Source organism: Fonsecaea nubica (assembly GCF_001646965.1).
Source record: "Fonsecaea nubica strain CBS 269.64 chromosome Unknown Scaff5, whole genome shotgun sequence".
In the NCBI taxonomy this organism is placed as follows: domain Eukaryota; kingdom Fungi; phylum Ascomycota; class Eurotiomycetes; order Chaetothyriales; family Herpotrichiellaceae; genus Fonsecaea; species Fonsecaea nubica.
The window spans coordinates 116117-131140 of NW_019173678.1; the positions used below are offsets into that span (position 1 = coordinate 116117).

At 53.2% G+C, this 15024-nt stretch overlaps 8 protein-coding genes across 8 annotated transcripts; 2 read left to right on the plus strand and 6 right to left on the minus strand.

Moving 5' to 3' along the window:
* Positions 1-47: 47 nt before the first annotated feature.
* AYO20_01218 (hypothetical protein) lies at positions 48-743 on the minus strand (the record flags this gene model as incomplete). The annotated part of the gene is made up of 1 exon (XM_022639524.1): positions 48-743. One exon carries the CDS (start codon positions 741-743, stop codon positions 48-50), a length of 696 nt encoding a protein of 231 aa, XP_022504360.1.
* A 375-nt stretch (positions 744-1118) lies between these two features.
* Positions 1119-2694, plus strand: AYO20_01219 (hypothetical protein; the record flags this gene model as incomplete). Its single annotated transcript, XM_022639525.1, has 3 exons — positions 1119-1643; positions 1699-2173; positions 2225-2694. The coding sequence occupies 3 exons, from the start codon at positions 1119-1121 to the stop codon at positions 2692-2694; spliced, it is 1470 nt and encodes a 489-aa protein (XP_022504361.1).
* A 262-nt stretch (positions 2695-2956) lies between these two features.
* Positions 2957-4685, minus strand: AYO20_01220 (hypothetical protein; the record flags this gene model as incomplete). The annotated part of the gene is made up of 2 exons (XM_022639526.1): positions 2957-4472; positions 4537-4685. 2 exons carry the CDS (start codon positions 4683-4685, stop codon positions 2957-2959), a joined length of 1665 nt encoding a protein of 554 aa, XP_022504362.1.
* A 368-nt stretch (positions 4686-5053) lies between these two features.
* Positions 5054-6622, plus strand: AYO20_01221 (hypothetical protein; the record flags this gene model as incomplete). The annotated part of the gene is made up of 5 exons (XM_022639527.1): positions 5054-5167; positions 5228-5380; positions 5430-5784; positions 5833-6460; positions 6532-6622. The coding sequence occupies 5 exons, from the start codon at positions 5054-5056 to the stop codon at positions 6620-6622; spliced, it is 1341 nt and encodes a 446-aa protein (XP_022504363.1).
* A 23-nt stretch (positions 6623-6645) lies between these two features.
* AYO20_01222 (hypothetical protein) lies at positions 6646-7941 on the minus strand (the record flags this gene model as incomplete). The annotated part of the gene is made up of 1 exon (XM_022639528.1): positions 6646-7941. The coding sequence occupies one exon, from the start codon at positions 7939-7941 to the stop codon at positions 6646-6648; it is 1296 nt and encodes a 431-aa protein (XP_022504364.1).
* Positions 7942-8559: 618 nt separating this feature from the next.
* On the minus strand, positions 8560-11170 carry AYO20_01223 (hypothetical protein; the record flags this gene model as incomplete). The annotated part of the gene is made up of 3 exons (XM_022639529.1): positions 8560-10375; positions 10426-10903; positions 10954-11170. 3 exons carry the CDS (start codon positions 11168-11170, stop codon positions 8560-8562), a joined length of 2511 nt encoding a protein of 836 aa, XP_022504365.1.
* Positions 11171-12301: 1131 nt separating this feature from the next.
* On the minus strand, positions 12302-13399 carry AYO20_01224 (hypothetical protein; the record flags this gene model as incomplete). Its single annotated transcript, XM_022639530.1, has 2 exons — positions 12302-13063; positions 13259-13399. 2 exons carry the CDS (start codon positions 13397-13399, stop codon positions 12302-12304), a joined length of 903 nt encoding a protein of 300 aa, XP_022504366.1.
* A 593-nt stretch (positions 13400-13992) lies between these two features.
* On the minus strand, positions 13993-15001 carry AYO20_01225 (hypothetical protein; the record flags this gene model as incomplete). Its single annotated transcript, XM_022639531.1, has 2 exons — positions 13993-14580; positions 14648-15001. The coding sequence occupies 2 exons, from the start codon at positions 14999-15001 to the stop codon at positions 13993-13995; spliced, it is 942 nt and encodes a 313-aa protein (XP_022504367.1).
* Between the last annotated feature and the right edge of the window lie 23 nt (positions 15002-15024).

Below are 15024 nucleotides of genomic sequence, written 5' to 3' on the forward strand. Positions count from 1 at the left end.
CTACGATCACCTCTTCGTCCGTCTTCCCCAAAAGAGGTATGAATGAATCACTCAATATCGAAACTCGTGCCACAGCCACAACTACTGGTGGCGCGCGGATTCCCCACGATTTTGAACTGACTCCCGATCAATTCCTGGGTGAAGTCAATGGTGCTGCCCTTCAACAACTCCAGGCTCGCCGAGTCCATGACCACCTCGGCCTTGCCCGGGCCCGACGGCGCCGACCCGTCGTCGCTGGCAAATATCGTGTCTTCTTCCCGGTCGATCTTGGACGAGTCCTCGAGGGACATTAAGTATTGGAAACCGTGGCAGCCGCCCGAGGTCACGGTGACGCGGAGGTGGGAATCGTTTGGCTGCGAGGAGGAAGAGGAGGAGGATGAAGGGACGAGCGTGTTCTTCTTGCTCGGGGGGGCAGCGCTCGTGATCTGTTTCAGGCGTTTGGCCGCTCGCTCGGAGATGGTGATGGTCATCTCGTTGCCGTCGTCGTCGACCCGCGGGTTCTGAACCACCACGGTCGCCCGCCGGACGGGCGAGGAGGAGATGTGTCGTCTTGTTACGTGATTATCCTTCTTTTCGAGCCGTGGGATGATGGGGTGAGAGTGTGCCTGTCTGGGCGTCGTCGTTTGCCGCTGCAGCGAAGCATTGGAAATGCCTCGACATGCTCGGAGGTAGGTCGTCGGGTCTTGCGGTCTGTGAAGAGGCCGTGCGGCTCGAAAGGCGAGCCTCATCGAGTTCTGAGACATGGCTTTTTTTACTCTCGCGAGAGCTATTGCTCCGTGTGTCGCAGGCGTGCAAGCGCAGAACAGAGGTTGGTGGGTTGGTTTGTGTCTTTGTCACTGGGGAAAAATGACGACGGTGGAAAACGCGGCGGCCAGGAAAAACCTCGGCGACAACGAGTTGCTGACAATTCGGCCGTTTTCCATTCCGACTGGTTCAAACTCCATTAATTATTATGCGGAAGAAAAGTCCCATCTCTATTAAACATCCCTCTAAGCTAGCCACTTTTCTCTTGTGAGTCGTGACCATCTCGTCTGCGAGGTATCCAGGAGACAGGGCTACGGGTCCTCCCCGCGAGAAATCAAGTCAAGCTGCACAGGAGAGTCGCATTCTCTGTCACCATGTCTAGAGCAGACGCGGGTAGTGGCCTCGACTCTACCAAGGACTCCCTCGATCCATTTTCCCCAGACTATGCCCTCTCGCTCGATGCTACAGATCCGCTATCTCATTTTCGGTCAGAGTTTCACATACCGACTCGGGGAGACCTGTATAGACCAACGCTGTCTAAATCGCCTGGAGAAGGACCCTCTCAGCCCTGCACGTATCTGTGCGGCAACTCTCTGGGTCTTCAGCCCGTCAGGACCGCAAATCTGGTCAACTCCTTCCTGACACAGTGGCGCACAAAAGGCGTCTTGGGGCATTTCGTCGAGCATTCAGACTCTCCCCTTGCACCATTTTTGCACATCGATGATCATGCCGCGAAACTCATGGCCCCAATTGTGGGCGCCCTTGAGTCGGAAGTGGCAGTCATGGGTTCCTTGACGGCAAACTTGCATCTCCTCATGTCGAGTTTCTACCGCCCCAGCAAGAAGGGCGAGGGAAGGTGGAAGATCCTGCTCGAGGGTAAAGCCTTTCCAAGCGATCATGTGAGTAGGACCAGGTTCTGGATGCCTACACAACCCCGGCTGATGACAGTGTCAGTATGCAGTTGAGTCGCAAATCATCCATCATGGTCTTGACCCGGCAGAAGCAATGGTTTTGTTGGAACCCACCGACGCCAGATTTCCCACTTTGTCCACCGAACAGATCCTTCGAACGATCGACGAGCACAGCTCAGAGCTTGCCTTGATCCTCCTACCAGGCATCCAATTCTACACCGGTCAATATTTCGACATCCCTCGTATCACAGCCCATGCTCACTCGCACGGCATCATGATTGGCTGGGATCTCGCACATGCCGCTGGCAATGTTGACCTCAAGCTGCATGATTGGAACGTCGACTTTGCCGCTTGGTGTAGCTACAAGTATCTCAATTCAGGGCCGGGAGCAATGGCTGGCATCTTCATCAACGAGAAGTTTGGCAAAGTCGACATGGAAAGTCCGACTCACAAGTATTGGCCGCGCTTGACCGGATGGTGGGGAGATGATAAAACCAGCAGATTCCAAATGACAAACAGTAAGTTGGAGTATCATCGTCCACAGTCATCAGCTGATCTGATCTATAAAGAATTCGTCCCTAGACCAGGTGCCGCGGGTTACCAGGTATCCAATCCAAGCGCGCTCGACCTAGCAGCCGTCGTTGCCTCGTTACAAATCTTCAACGAAACATCCATGAAGGATCTGCGGGAGAAGTCTGTGCGCTTAACCAACTACTTGGAGCACCTCTTGGACGACATCGCGATCAGAAAGCCAGGGAAATTCGACATCATCACAGTTAGAAACGCGAAAGATCGAGGCGCCCAGCTAAGCATCCGACTGGCACCCGGCTTGCTCGATGGAGTCCTCCATCATCTCGAACGTGAAGGTGTCATTGTGGACGAGAGAAAACCGGATGTCATTCGAGTTGCTCCCGCACCCTTGTACAACTCCTTCACCGATGTTTTCCACTTCTGTCAGGTGCTGGATGATGCTCTCGGCAAAGACAGGTTATCCACGGAAAGGCCAGCTCCAGTATCGGAAGGGCTAGCAGGACTCTAAAATATGGAGCCTTGCCATAGTCCAACTGAAGCGCTTGCTGACGTTCAATCACCCCAATGTCATGGTCGGCCACAGAATTTGTAGCTGGAACTCTACGGCAGCTCTCCCCTTAGGGATCAGCCTGGTTCCATGCCATACCCAACGACCCATCAGTCAGGTATACAAGTGGCACGCCATCCACCTAACCAAATAGCGGAAGATCGTGCTTTCTCAGAAGTGCATAGTTCATGCAGATTGGCTGACTCACAGCACCCGATGCCAATCAATCTTCCTCACTGTCACTTGGCTCCGCCTCACGCCACAAGACAAAGTCGAATCTGCCATCAAGGTTTGCTCGCATATACTCACGGATCATCTCCTGGCTCTCTTCAGCCAAATCATAGTCGGGATCCACGGCCATCAGCGACAGGTTGAACCCTTTCTGCCTCTCGGGATCCAGATTCATCAAGAACTCCATGATCGCACTCAAGGTAAACCGGGTCATGGCGTACAGTGTGAGATTCTTCAGGTACTTGAGGTTCGCAAGAGGTTGGAGGATGTCCGCCGACACTTCTCCACCACTTGTCCAGAAGTCTTCAAGAAGTGGCAGACTCACAGCCAGAGAAATGATGTGCTCCTCCGAAAACTCATCCGAGACATCTTTCAGGACAAGTTCTTTCAAATTTGTCAAGTTACACAAGCCTTCGACCATAAATGAGAGATCGTCGGGCATCGTGTCTTCACCAATTCCCTTAAGCCATACTGACTCAAGGGACCTCTGCTCAGCCAGTGCAGTGTGGAATAACTGAGAATTGGTGTGGCGCACGGTATATCCCTCGAGGGATAACCTGGTCAGCCTCACATTAGGCGAACACAATACTCTCGAGAGCAGCGCGGGTCCATCAAAGAATTTCTTCAGAGAGAGGTCGCTAAGAGTTCTGCAAGAGCTTAGCCAATCAACGACTTCTAGAAATACATCGTTGTTTCGGAGCTCCAGCTGGACATTGCCATATTTGTCTTCGAGCTTAAGCGTCTGGATCTCGGTGCAGTCCCTGAGCGCATTCAGATTCCGTACAGCATCTTGATTCAGACTTCCCAGATCCAGTTGCTGTAGTGTTTTGTGCCGTCCGAGTGCTTGAAAAGACCTCTTTCCAAGATTATTGTTGCTGATCATTTCAAAGTAACTCAGCGTGTCCGGCTTGAGCTCGTTCAGAAAAGTTGCAAATGCCTCGTCTGCGTCTGGAGACTCCCACTCGCGTAACGTCAAGCTGTGGAAATTATCGCAGTGCTCGGCGATTGCGGCTCCGGCGCCGTTGACCAGGGCATCACCTTTCCAGAGCACCATAGTCTGAAGCTTTGGGGAGCGAGATATCCACCTTGGCAGGAACCCGGGGCTGATATGGCCGTCAATCTCCTCCAACAGCGTCGTCTTCGTGGTCACCGCATCTCCGATTGCATTGACCGTGGCAACGACATCCACTACCTGCCTCTTGTATTCCGTCTTTGGGAAGTGGAAAGGCTGGAGTTTCCCAGCAAAGAACTGCTTTCGAACGGGACCGGTGAACTTGGGGTCTTCCAGCATCAGCGACAGGTTGCGGAAATCCAGGGTTTTGATGTATCGACAGTAGGGTTTGTAAGTCGCGTGGTCGTCGAGACTCGAGAGAGTGATGGAGCGCCATAACACGGTCCATTTACGATAGAACTGTGCCTGTTCAGCGGCCTTGGTAGCGAAGTCGGTCGGCCTTTGCCGGACATCCAGGTCGTCTCTCTGCTCGAACGCCGGAGAATGCTGGTGTAGTCTGCGGACACGTCAATTACCACGAACATGTACAGAAAAGTGTAAACTAGTGCCGCAAAACTCACTGGTACATTGTCCGAAGCGCTGGGTCTGCGAATGACTTTGAACTCAGTGCGCATGTGTAGAGCGAGCCGAATTCCCTCTCATTTCCCAGCTCCTCGCATATCAAGGACAGGATTTCATCGGGGAGGACGGTGCCCCGATATGCAGGCATGGTGATGGTGTTGTCCCTCATATCCAACAACCAGGGCACGCGATAGCGTTATCCAAGAGGAGAGGAGTTTGATGAAGGTGGTAGACAAGGCTTGTCGAGAGAAAAGTCCCTGGAGTAGATGATGCTAGGAAATTATCCTTGATAAAGAGACTGCACTGGCGAGGATCATTTGATTTGTGAAAAGCTGTGTGTACATTGGAGACTCGTTGCTCGTCCGAGTCTCAGTCACAAAAGTCGAGTTTTGAAATGACATCACCTTTCACCCTCTGTGTCTCCTTTACGCGTCGACCCGCGTCTACCTGCGTCTTCGTCTCCCGGTCCCTCACCCTCGTCCCTCATCCACCAGCCGGAACTGCGTTGACACACTCATGCCAACTCTGGTGTTCACTGTGGCTCCTTCTGGGGCGACATATTTCCATGATCTGCTCACCTGCCTGGCAAAGTTTGACGAGGATGTTTCCATCGAGGCGACACCTCAGTTTGTGAGTCCCGCCTCGGCCGCAAACAAAGTCATGGCAGTCGACTAATGTGCTTGGGTGAAGTTTCGACTTGCAAGTCTGAATGTGTCGAACACTGCTCATGCGGCGTTCACACTCAGTTCGTCCTTCTTCGCCAAATACCACTTTTCTCCCGGCCCGCGGACCACCACGGGGTCTGCATTGCCAAAGAAATGGTCCTGCAAGCTTCAAATACGGGTACGTCTGTTATACTGTTCTGTTAAATGACACCTCTGAACCAACTCAGGCGCTGCTGTCCATCTTCAAGCGTCGCCTGGGCGACCAACGAGACAAGGACACTGCCCTGGAGACTTGCGACTGCGAGCTCCAGGCCAATCCAGACCAGGCAGAATGTCGACTGGTGTTCCGTCTGAATTGCCGGCAGGGTGTCGTCAAGACATATCGCCTGCTCTACGAGCCCGGGGAAATTCTCCAGGCGGCCTTTGATAAGGTCGGGTCGACCAACTACTGGTCTATATCGTCACGGACACTGCGGGACATAGTGGAATACTTTGGCCCGAAAACCGATCAGCTCGATTGGTATTTTCAGAATGGCAAAGTCACGTTTACGAGCTACACGGAGAAGATTCAAGCTGGAAGAGGTATTGGCCCGAATTCGCTGCCGTCGATTCTTATTAATTGTTGTGCAGAAATCCTCAAGCAGCCTATGCATACCTCTGTGGCACTGGAGCGAAAAGATTTCAGCGACTTCAACGTTCAAGAAGGGTTACACATTGGTACTATGGTCAGAGACTTCCGCGCCATCGTAACGCACGCCGAGACGATGCATTCACAAGTGACCGCAAGATATTCGCGAAGCAACCGACCACTGCAGATCAGTTACGGCGAAAATGGCCTCCAAGCAGAATTCACAATCATGACAAGACGCTCGGCAAATGTCCCAAGTAGCACATCCGTTGCGACAACACCAGCTCGCGATCTATCCATGCGCCCTTCGTCTCGCCCTCCTGAAGCACCAACTCTCGCCTCACAAACCTCGTCTTTCAATTCTCGCCCTCCAAGAAGTGCAGATACCAGCATGCCGCCTCCAGCACGCAGCTCTTTGCACAATCGAGATCAGCCTACACAGTCAACATCTGAAAAGGCAGATTCAGGAGACTCTGCTCCTGGGCTTGCTGCAGCGCCCGCACCTTCCATAAGCATCGACCCACACAGTCTCTTCATCCCGGCGGATGACGACGACCACCAATGGGACGAACCTAACTTTGAAGAGGAGCCGGACATTGTGACGTGGGACGAAAATGCCGACAACGCTGCGTCCGCATCAAACTCGTCGCGGCGCATTCGCGATTCCGAGTTCCATTCTTTTATCTCGACAAGGGAGCAAGAGCAGCAAGAGCGGACGACTTTGACAAGGTCACGGTTTCCAGCGGAGATTGCTCCAACTCAGCGACTTTCGCAAGTAAAGGGGATTTTTGACTGACCGAAGCGACTGTTAAAACTCACCCGTCTTTCATCCCGCAAACCACGAAACTCGTGGCACAGCCTGCAGCCACGTTCTCCGCGACAATGTCCTCATCAGGCGTCGGCAGCGGAATCAGATTGTACCGGTCAATCACATTTCCTCTGTTATCCAGCGTCTCGCCACAATTGCCATGCTCACCCCATCCCCAGGCGATGACTTGGTTGTCCATGGTAAGGGCGACGCAGTGCTCACTTCCCGCTGCCACGTTTTTGACAGCCGGAAGCGTAGAGGGAGGAAGTTGGCCGTGGTTATTTCTGCCTGCACTCTGCAGCTGGTCAGGCCGTGCTCGCGAGAGGATGTGAATCGAACTCCAACCGGAAGTGACCACGTCATCTGCTTGAGATATTAGGCCGGGACCCCTGCCGTCGAAAACCCTGGTATCTCCCCAGGTCGCCGGCTCCTTGCCTGCCTTGATGAAGACTGTGTACTCCCTACCGAGGACCACTTTCTCCGGAACCCAAGGCAGGAGATTCTCTCCGTGGATCCCCAAACCAATGTTTCGGGGAGACCAGAGAATCTTCTCCGCCTTGAACTGTTCTCCGAGCTGGCCTTTTCGACAACTTCCCCATCCGTAGACCTCGCCGCTTGCTAGGAGGACAACAACGTGCGCTAGAGAGCCCACAATGTCAATGATGTCGACAGCTTCGCTACGACTGGTAACTGAGCCAACGTCGAAGATCTTCCTGACCTGACCACCCGTAGAAGTCATCTTAGGACCTAACCCGAGCTCGCCTTTTGTCCCGGTCCCCCAACCCACGATGATCTTGGAACCCAGGACCGCGAAGGAAGCGTCCCAGGTGGCAGCAACATCAGTGATGACCCCGTTACATCGTCCACCGGTGTCTGACGATGCCGCTGAAGAGGAGAGGATATGCCTGGTGACCTCTTCAAACACTGCATTGGATGTAGACTCGCGTCCGGCGCCCGGGTCGTCGGAAGTCAACCCTGATTTCCCGGCCACAAACAACCTTCCATCCGTCGTGAGGACGAGACTGTGGTTTCCGCCCGCGACAATCTTTTTGACAATCGGTGCCTGAGCTGTCACCGGCAGCGCCTCGGAGTTCGAACTCCCATCTCCATGTCCGATCCCATCTGAATCTGGACGCGAATCTGGATCTGATTCTGATAACTTGGTCCTATCGCCGCTTCGACTCTGCCGCCGCCGTTGCTGCTGGAAGGAAAAGAGACACCGCTCCGGCCGCACGACGTCTCTGGTATGTCCGATCCCGAGCTGTCCAGAGCCGTTGGAACCGAACGCGTACACGACTGGCATCTTCGCTTTCGCCATCGCCTCTGTAGGAAGAAAGAAAATCTTTTGTGCCCAGAAAGCGGTGAGGAAGCGGACGCCCTGGTTCCCCCCCCCCTCCCTTGGGATGTATTATGGGGATTTCTTCACGCGTGGATTCAGAATCAGATCACAATCGCAAGCATAATCAGATCGTAATCGAGTCAAGTCAAGTCATGGAGACTGAGTTTGAGGTTGGCTGAAACTTTGTTCCACGGTTTTGGACGAGAGGTGCCTTTTCTCGATGTTTATGTGGAGGCAGCACTTGAGTGGGAGTCGGGTCTCGAGGTGACGAGGACGATGATGGCACGGCTCTTGGCGTGTGTGTGTTTACATCAGTCAAGCCGTTTCTTAGATATGCAGTAATACCGCGGATTCAACACCATTTACCTCGTACGCGTATACAACCCGTTAATACAATTCATGTGTTCATTTTCTATGGAGGTAGGTACTCATGAGTCATAAATATGTTGTAACACATGGAGGCGCCGTACCCGCCACCCAGACACCTCGTCAATACCACCCACCCAAGGAGAGTGTATCACCAACTCTGGACGGAAACGTCCTCGGTTGCAAAGTAAAAGGCCATCAAAGACGGACGACCGTCTACAAACCTCTCCACCAAGTTGTCCGCTTGACGCGAATCTGAGCCTTCAGTGGCGTATTGGCACTGGAATCACCCACCAGCACATCAAAGGCATCTTTCTCCATCACCCACGCATCCCTCGCCTCATCCCAGAAGCTGGTGGCGTACTTCTTGGAAATCACAATCTCAACCTTCTCGCTCTCGCCAGCCTTCACAAAGACCTTGGTGAAGCCCTTCAATTCCTTGGGAGGTCTATTGATGCTCGGGTTTTGCTGAGCAACGTAAACTTGGACTACTTGCGCACCGTCCAACTCGCCGGTGTTTGAAACCGTAGCGGACACCACAAGCTCAACATCGTCGTCACTGACAGATACATCCTTGATCTTAAAGGTGGTGTAACTGAGACCGTGGCCGAAAGGAAAGGCGACTTCCTTCTTGGTCTTTTCATAGAACCGGTACCCGACATAGACATCTTCCCCATAGATGGCTCGATTGCGTTCGGATTTGTAGTTGAGGAAAGCCGGGTTGTCTTCGTTCTTGATTGGGAAGCTCAGGGGCAATTTGCCGCTGGGATTAGTGTTGCCAAAGACAACATCTGCAATAGCATTGCCTGTCTCGTTGCCACCGTACCAAGCTTGGAGAACAGCAGGAGCATCCTTCAGCCAGGGCATTGTAACGGGTGTTCCAGATTGGATGACAATAGCCGTGTTGGGATTGACGGCGAGAACTGCCTTGACGAGCTCGTCACTGCCAGGTGGCAGGTCCATATCTGTCCGGTCGTAGCCTTCGGACTCCCATTCACCATTCAGACCAACACACAGGATCACTTGGTCAACCTCTTTGGCAAGCTCAACGGCTTTTTCAACTTCTGTTTTGATTTCAGCTTTGCGCTCGAGTCCCACCCTCAGCCCGCCGGCGCCAAAGCCAGTCGTACCGGGGCTACTGAAAGTCATGGTTGGAAGTGTGCCGAAGGTCACTTTGATGTCGTATGTCTGTCCCTTTTCTAGTGCCATTCTTCCAATCTCCTCTGCGGTACCGGCGCCGAAGAACGAGTTACCCGGCCGTTGGTGAGTCTCGTTATCGACAACACATTTTCCGTTCACAAAGACTTTTCCCGTGCCGGCGCAGCACAGACTGAAGTCGTAGTCGGTCGTCTCTTCAGGGGTGAAAGTGCCATCTAATTCGAGCCAATAGAGGGATGACTTGATAAGAGGGTGTTTGTAATCAACCAGAAGGATGTCTGACTTGTTCACCAGCACCTCATCAATTGCCTTGCGGTTCGTCACGGATGTGGGTTCCAGGAAGACCCTCATCGTCAAGCCATTTTCATTCTTCTTGGTTTTGGTCAAGCGCGTCATGAGCGGTAACGCTTTCCAGCCCGGGGCACCGAGAGCATACTTCGCATCTGGCACTTGTTTTCGAATTCCATCGAGGGGGCTGATAGCATAGTATGGCAACAGTGAAGCTGACCCGCCACCACAATAGGCTGCATAAGCCGCATTGGGGCCAATGATGGCAGTGGTTTTGTCCTTCTTGAAAGGCAGGATGTTGTTGTCATTCTTCATTAGGACGATTCCATCAGATGACAGCGCACGAAGAAGAGCGGCCGTTTCGGGGGTGTCGACCGTGGTTTCGGGCGCATTTTCTGGGATACCAAGAGACTGGACTTTCTTGACCAGCTTCAAGACCTCGCGAACTCTGTCATCGATATCAGGCAGCGTAAGCTTGCCACAGCCCAGAGCTTGATTGACTAAGTGACCACGAATATAGGTAGGACCGGGCATCTCAAGGTCGAGGCCTGCTTTGATCGCCTCGGTGGTTGAGTAAGTTCCGAACCTGCCTCAGTCAGAAATTTGTGGCTCGAGTATTACAAAGCTGGGACTTACCAGTCGCTCATCACGAGCCCGTCAAAGCCCCATTCGCCACGAAGAACATCCTTGATCAATCGTGGGTTCTCACTCGCATGCGTGCCATTGACCCTGTTGTAAGCAGTCATGTAGCAATCTGGCTTGGAGTCTTTCTGCGCAAGCATGAACGGCATCAGGTAGATCTCTCGTAGGGCTCGTTCTGTCAGAATGCTATCGATGGCTTGTCTCTGGTCCTCTTGGTCATTACAGACATAGTGCTTGATCGTAGCGGCAACGCCGGTCGATTGGATGCCGTTTATAGTTGCAGTACTCATGGCGCCAGCAAGATATGGGTCTTCACTGAAGCTCTCGAACCCACGACCGCCCAACGGTGATCTTTGCATGTTTGTCGTCGGGCCGAGAATGACAGATGCTCCCTTGGCGATGGCCTCAGCACCCTGTAATGCTCCACCCTTTCCGACGAGCTTGGTGTCCCACGTTGCTGCGAGTCCAGTGCCTGTACAGTATCAGCATCACGAAGGCGCTCGGTAATATAGCGTAGCTTACCACAAGGAAGACAGGCAGCAGGAACCCCATTAAAGAACCGAGTGCCACGAACACCATTGGGACCGTCGGATACTCGTATCGATGGAACTCCCAGACGGTGTACAGGGGCGGTGTGCCAGAAGTCAATGCCAGACAACAAGGCGACTTTCTCTGGCGTGTTCAGTTGCGAGAGCACGTCTTCGACATCGAAACTAGTCTGGACAGGTAAGGACCCCATTTTGATGGTGTCCTAGGAGATGATGGAAGAGCACAAAAGATGGAAAATGACAATTAATAGATGGGTAACTAATCAAAATTCACAGAGCTGTACAGATGCGACGGGGGGAAAGGTATTATATGGAACTTTGGATTGCCAATAGTGACAATGCCCAGTGATGATTCGTCAAATAGTCAATGGAGAAATCAATGGCAGAACTTCGGCTCGTCAGGGAAGGAAACTTCACGGGCGTGAGATTCGTCGACAGCAGACGGAAAGGGCCATGTTTGTATGTCTAGCTAGAAGTGAGTCCCCGCGGCTCCCATACGGGCCATCCCTTCCTGGACGCTACACCAGGCAGACACATCGGTGGAATCCCGAGCGTTGATCGGCGCCATCATAGACTCGTAGCTGCCGTGTCCCCCGAGCAAGATATATGGTGTCCATAACCTTGGGAGAGCTGAATCGTGAAGTCTGGGTCCCGGGATGCGGCCCACCAGCTCCATAAAAGGGTATCTAGGATCGTCGGGGAGACACGGCCCAGGTCAAGTCGCGGAGTTTCGGGCTGACCCAGGCAAAATTTAGTTACAAGACACATACACGGGAGACGGAAGAGGGTGAAGACATGGAAAAGTTTTTTCGGTATTGAAGTGACGAGATGAGATAGCACCTGCATTTAGGCAGAATCATCACCGTTGCTATGATTGGTTGCCGGCTCATCTTCGGTACGCTAGTGACTGTCGGCTCCAGTCTTGGCATCAGTTGCTCGCTCGGATCGCAAATCTTCCACGAATCAAATGGGGAGGATTGCCTCCAGCCTACTCCGTAGAAATCCACGGATGGGGAACAAGCGACTTGAATGACACAGCCACCTGTGGCATCGGATGAGTCTACAAGTACGAGTACATGTATATCGATTGTGAAGGTGAGCATGTATCCGCGTCCACATATGTACGCCTGGCTTTGTTTCCGGCTTTTCCTCACGGAAGTATGTGTCTCGTAGTAGACATCCATTACCGGTCGTCAATCCACTGCGAAATTAGTACATGTTGCCACAGACAATATACCTCCCTCCCGCGCGAAGCAACATTTCTCGGCATTTACATTCATTACCATGAGCCTCTCGTGTTTCTCTCCAGGCTGGTCCTTGAGTTAGGTTCCTGTCGTATCCAACTCCACAATTCTCCAGGTGATACCCTTGACCACAATCTCATCTTCGAGTTTCCTGCTCCTGTCGCACACCCACATGCATGGCATGAAGAATCCACTGTCGCAGGGCGTGTTGCTGCGCCAGTCCTGGACCCAGCTTGATGCATCATGAGCGTCTCTTTCGGTCTCAGCGCCACTTCGCGTCCATCTCTCCACCAGAACGGCATTTCCTTCTTCAGACTGACCTTGCTCACCTGTGCCCTGGCGCATGATGCCTTGACAGTAATTGCCTACCCTAATGACGATCCCGGCTGCGTCTTGACCTTTCTGATCATTTGACGAAACGTGCGTCTTCGCAACAACGCAGCAACCAGGCTCCGCACCCGCTGAACTCACACCCGCGGGCGGCCCCGTCCAGTATTCCTTGTACATCTCGACGTTGCCTGTGCGAGGGTTCTGCATCATCCCCACCTCCATGCAGTCGCCGTTTGGGAGGAGAAATAAATCCCCCTCATCGACGATGCCCAGGCCCTTTGAGTCGACATCGTGCTTCCACAGACTGTGCGCCGAGTATGGCATTGAGACGGTTTCGCCCTCGAACGGAGAAAATGTCGTGTGGGACGTTCCGGAGAAGGCCCAGAAGGAAGGGTCCGACGTTATTGGCCTGGACAATTGTCGCTTGACGGGGAATCTGATGTCGATGAAGGACGATTGGGTCGATGTCAGGACCAGGGTGTCGGTATCTTCGTAGGGGGGAGTGTAGCCCTGTCCATAGCCGCCATGAAGTCAGCAGAAATATGGCCGATTTGTGTCGTAAATTCACACAGTTCTCGAGATGGTCTGGATCCCCTCAACACACTAGATTCCCTTCCTAGTCCATTTGACATAGGTGTTTGTGATAACCACAAGCCAGGAAACTCGCGTCCACCGTCATCCCTCGCAGCGTCAATGAAGACTTACCCACGCAATCCCTTTCCGCACCGAGATGGAGGGCTTCTGCAAGAAATCCTTCTTCCATCGAGGAAGCACCGCCTCTTCCACCTTCTTCTCGACCTTGCCAATCGTCCCCAGCCTCTCACCTAGCATGCCGAAGATCTCCATGATCGCCAAAGGTCTACACACGTCCACCTAAGAGTGGCGGGAGGGCCAGCAAAGTGTCGATGGGGTCCGTCGATTTTCTCTCCCCAGTCAAGAGCAAGAGAAAGCATTGAAAAGGGTCAAAATATTCATGGTCGCGGTGATGTCCGTTACATAATGTTCGCGTCACTCTCCGCCTAGAGTATTATACGAGTCTCCTTTCTTCTGGCTCAGGCCTCGACCCCGAAAGTGCGCCGAATCTATAAACACCGTCGTATGAGGCTCTGGATCTCATCCTCTACTCATTGGCGAGCAGTTCGTTGGCTCAGGCAAGCTGCCCACCGCGCTAACCACCTTACAATGTAGCGTGTAGCGTGTGGACCGTACAGCGCTGAAGGGTTGGTCAGGTCATAGTGGCTCGTGATACCCATCTGAAGCCTGGTTGGACATCGAGGCATACACCTTCCTCCATCCTGCGTCGCCTCACTGTCCGCACCCAGAATAGTGATGAACCGACGAGGTGCTCTGACGATCAAGGCCCGGCCCTCGTTTTGAGGGAGTCCAGCTCTTTGGAAGCAGACATAAGTTCATTTCCCACAAAATCAATCCAAATGTCGTCAAAGCACTTTTCCTTCCAGCATGCCACTTCCCCGGCTCGAAAAGATTCCCATGATGCCAAACCCCGAATAAAACAGTGCTAGAGGATATGCCACGAGCCCCCTCATGCCCTTCATTCTTCCCACACTGACAAACATCCCAGAACTGCTGAACGTGGACCATCCCACCGCCATCGCCGTCATGATGTATCCCATGGCCGTGTCCATAGGCAGCAGCACCCCAAATAAGGAGGTGAAGACGAGTGGCAGAAAACAGTACCCCAAAACACTTGCACTTCGCGAGTATGTGAGTGTGCTAGAGAAATGGCCCCCGTGACCACGGCCACCGGGTCCTTGCCCATGATCTCGCTGGGCTTGCGCCATTTGATCTGAATCGTTGGGATCGATGGGCGGTGTCATGAGCGCGAACATCCAGTGCAGAGCTATAGACCCAAAGAGCGCAATGCCGTAGATGTAGCCGTAGAAGAATTTTCCCGAGAGGGCGAGAAAGGTTCCGTAAAGGATCAGGAACAGAAGACCCCCGTAGAGATCACTGTCGTCCATGATGTGGGGTGACGGACGCATCCACGGGTTCAGGACTGTGAGGGTCTGTTTATGCCACAATCAGTTCAATCCTTCTTTCCCCGATGGCTTGTATGAGAGGAAACCCCTTTACCTTCGTTTTGATATGTCCAAAGTTGACTCCCAGCTCCTCCATCAACCCCGGCTCTCCTTCATACCCCTCGGTTCCAAACGCGGCGAGCCAACCTGTTCTCAACCCGCCAGAATCTCCCATGCGACCACTGACTCCCTGCATCCCAGGTCCACCTCCAAAGCCTCCTGAGGAGCCTGCACCATAGCCTGGATATGCGCTTGCGGTGTTACTTGTGCCACCATATCCACCGTAAGAGGCTTGAGAGGGCGTGGTGTGGCCGGAAACGTTTGAGTAGGAGGAGGGATAGAACTGAAGGTTCGAAGCAGCGCCACCAGCGCCTGCACCAGCGCCGTAGGGTTGGTTGTAATATGACATGGTTGACTTGGGCCGCGCAGGCC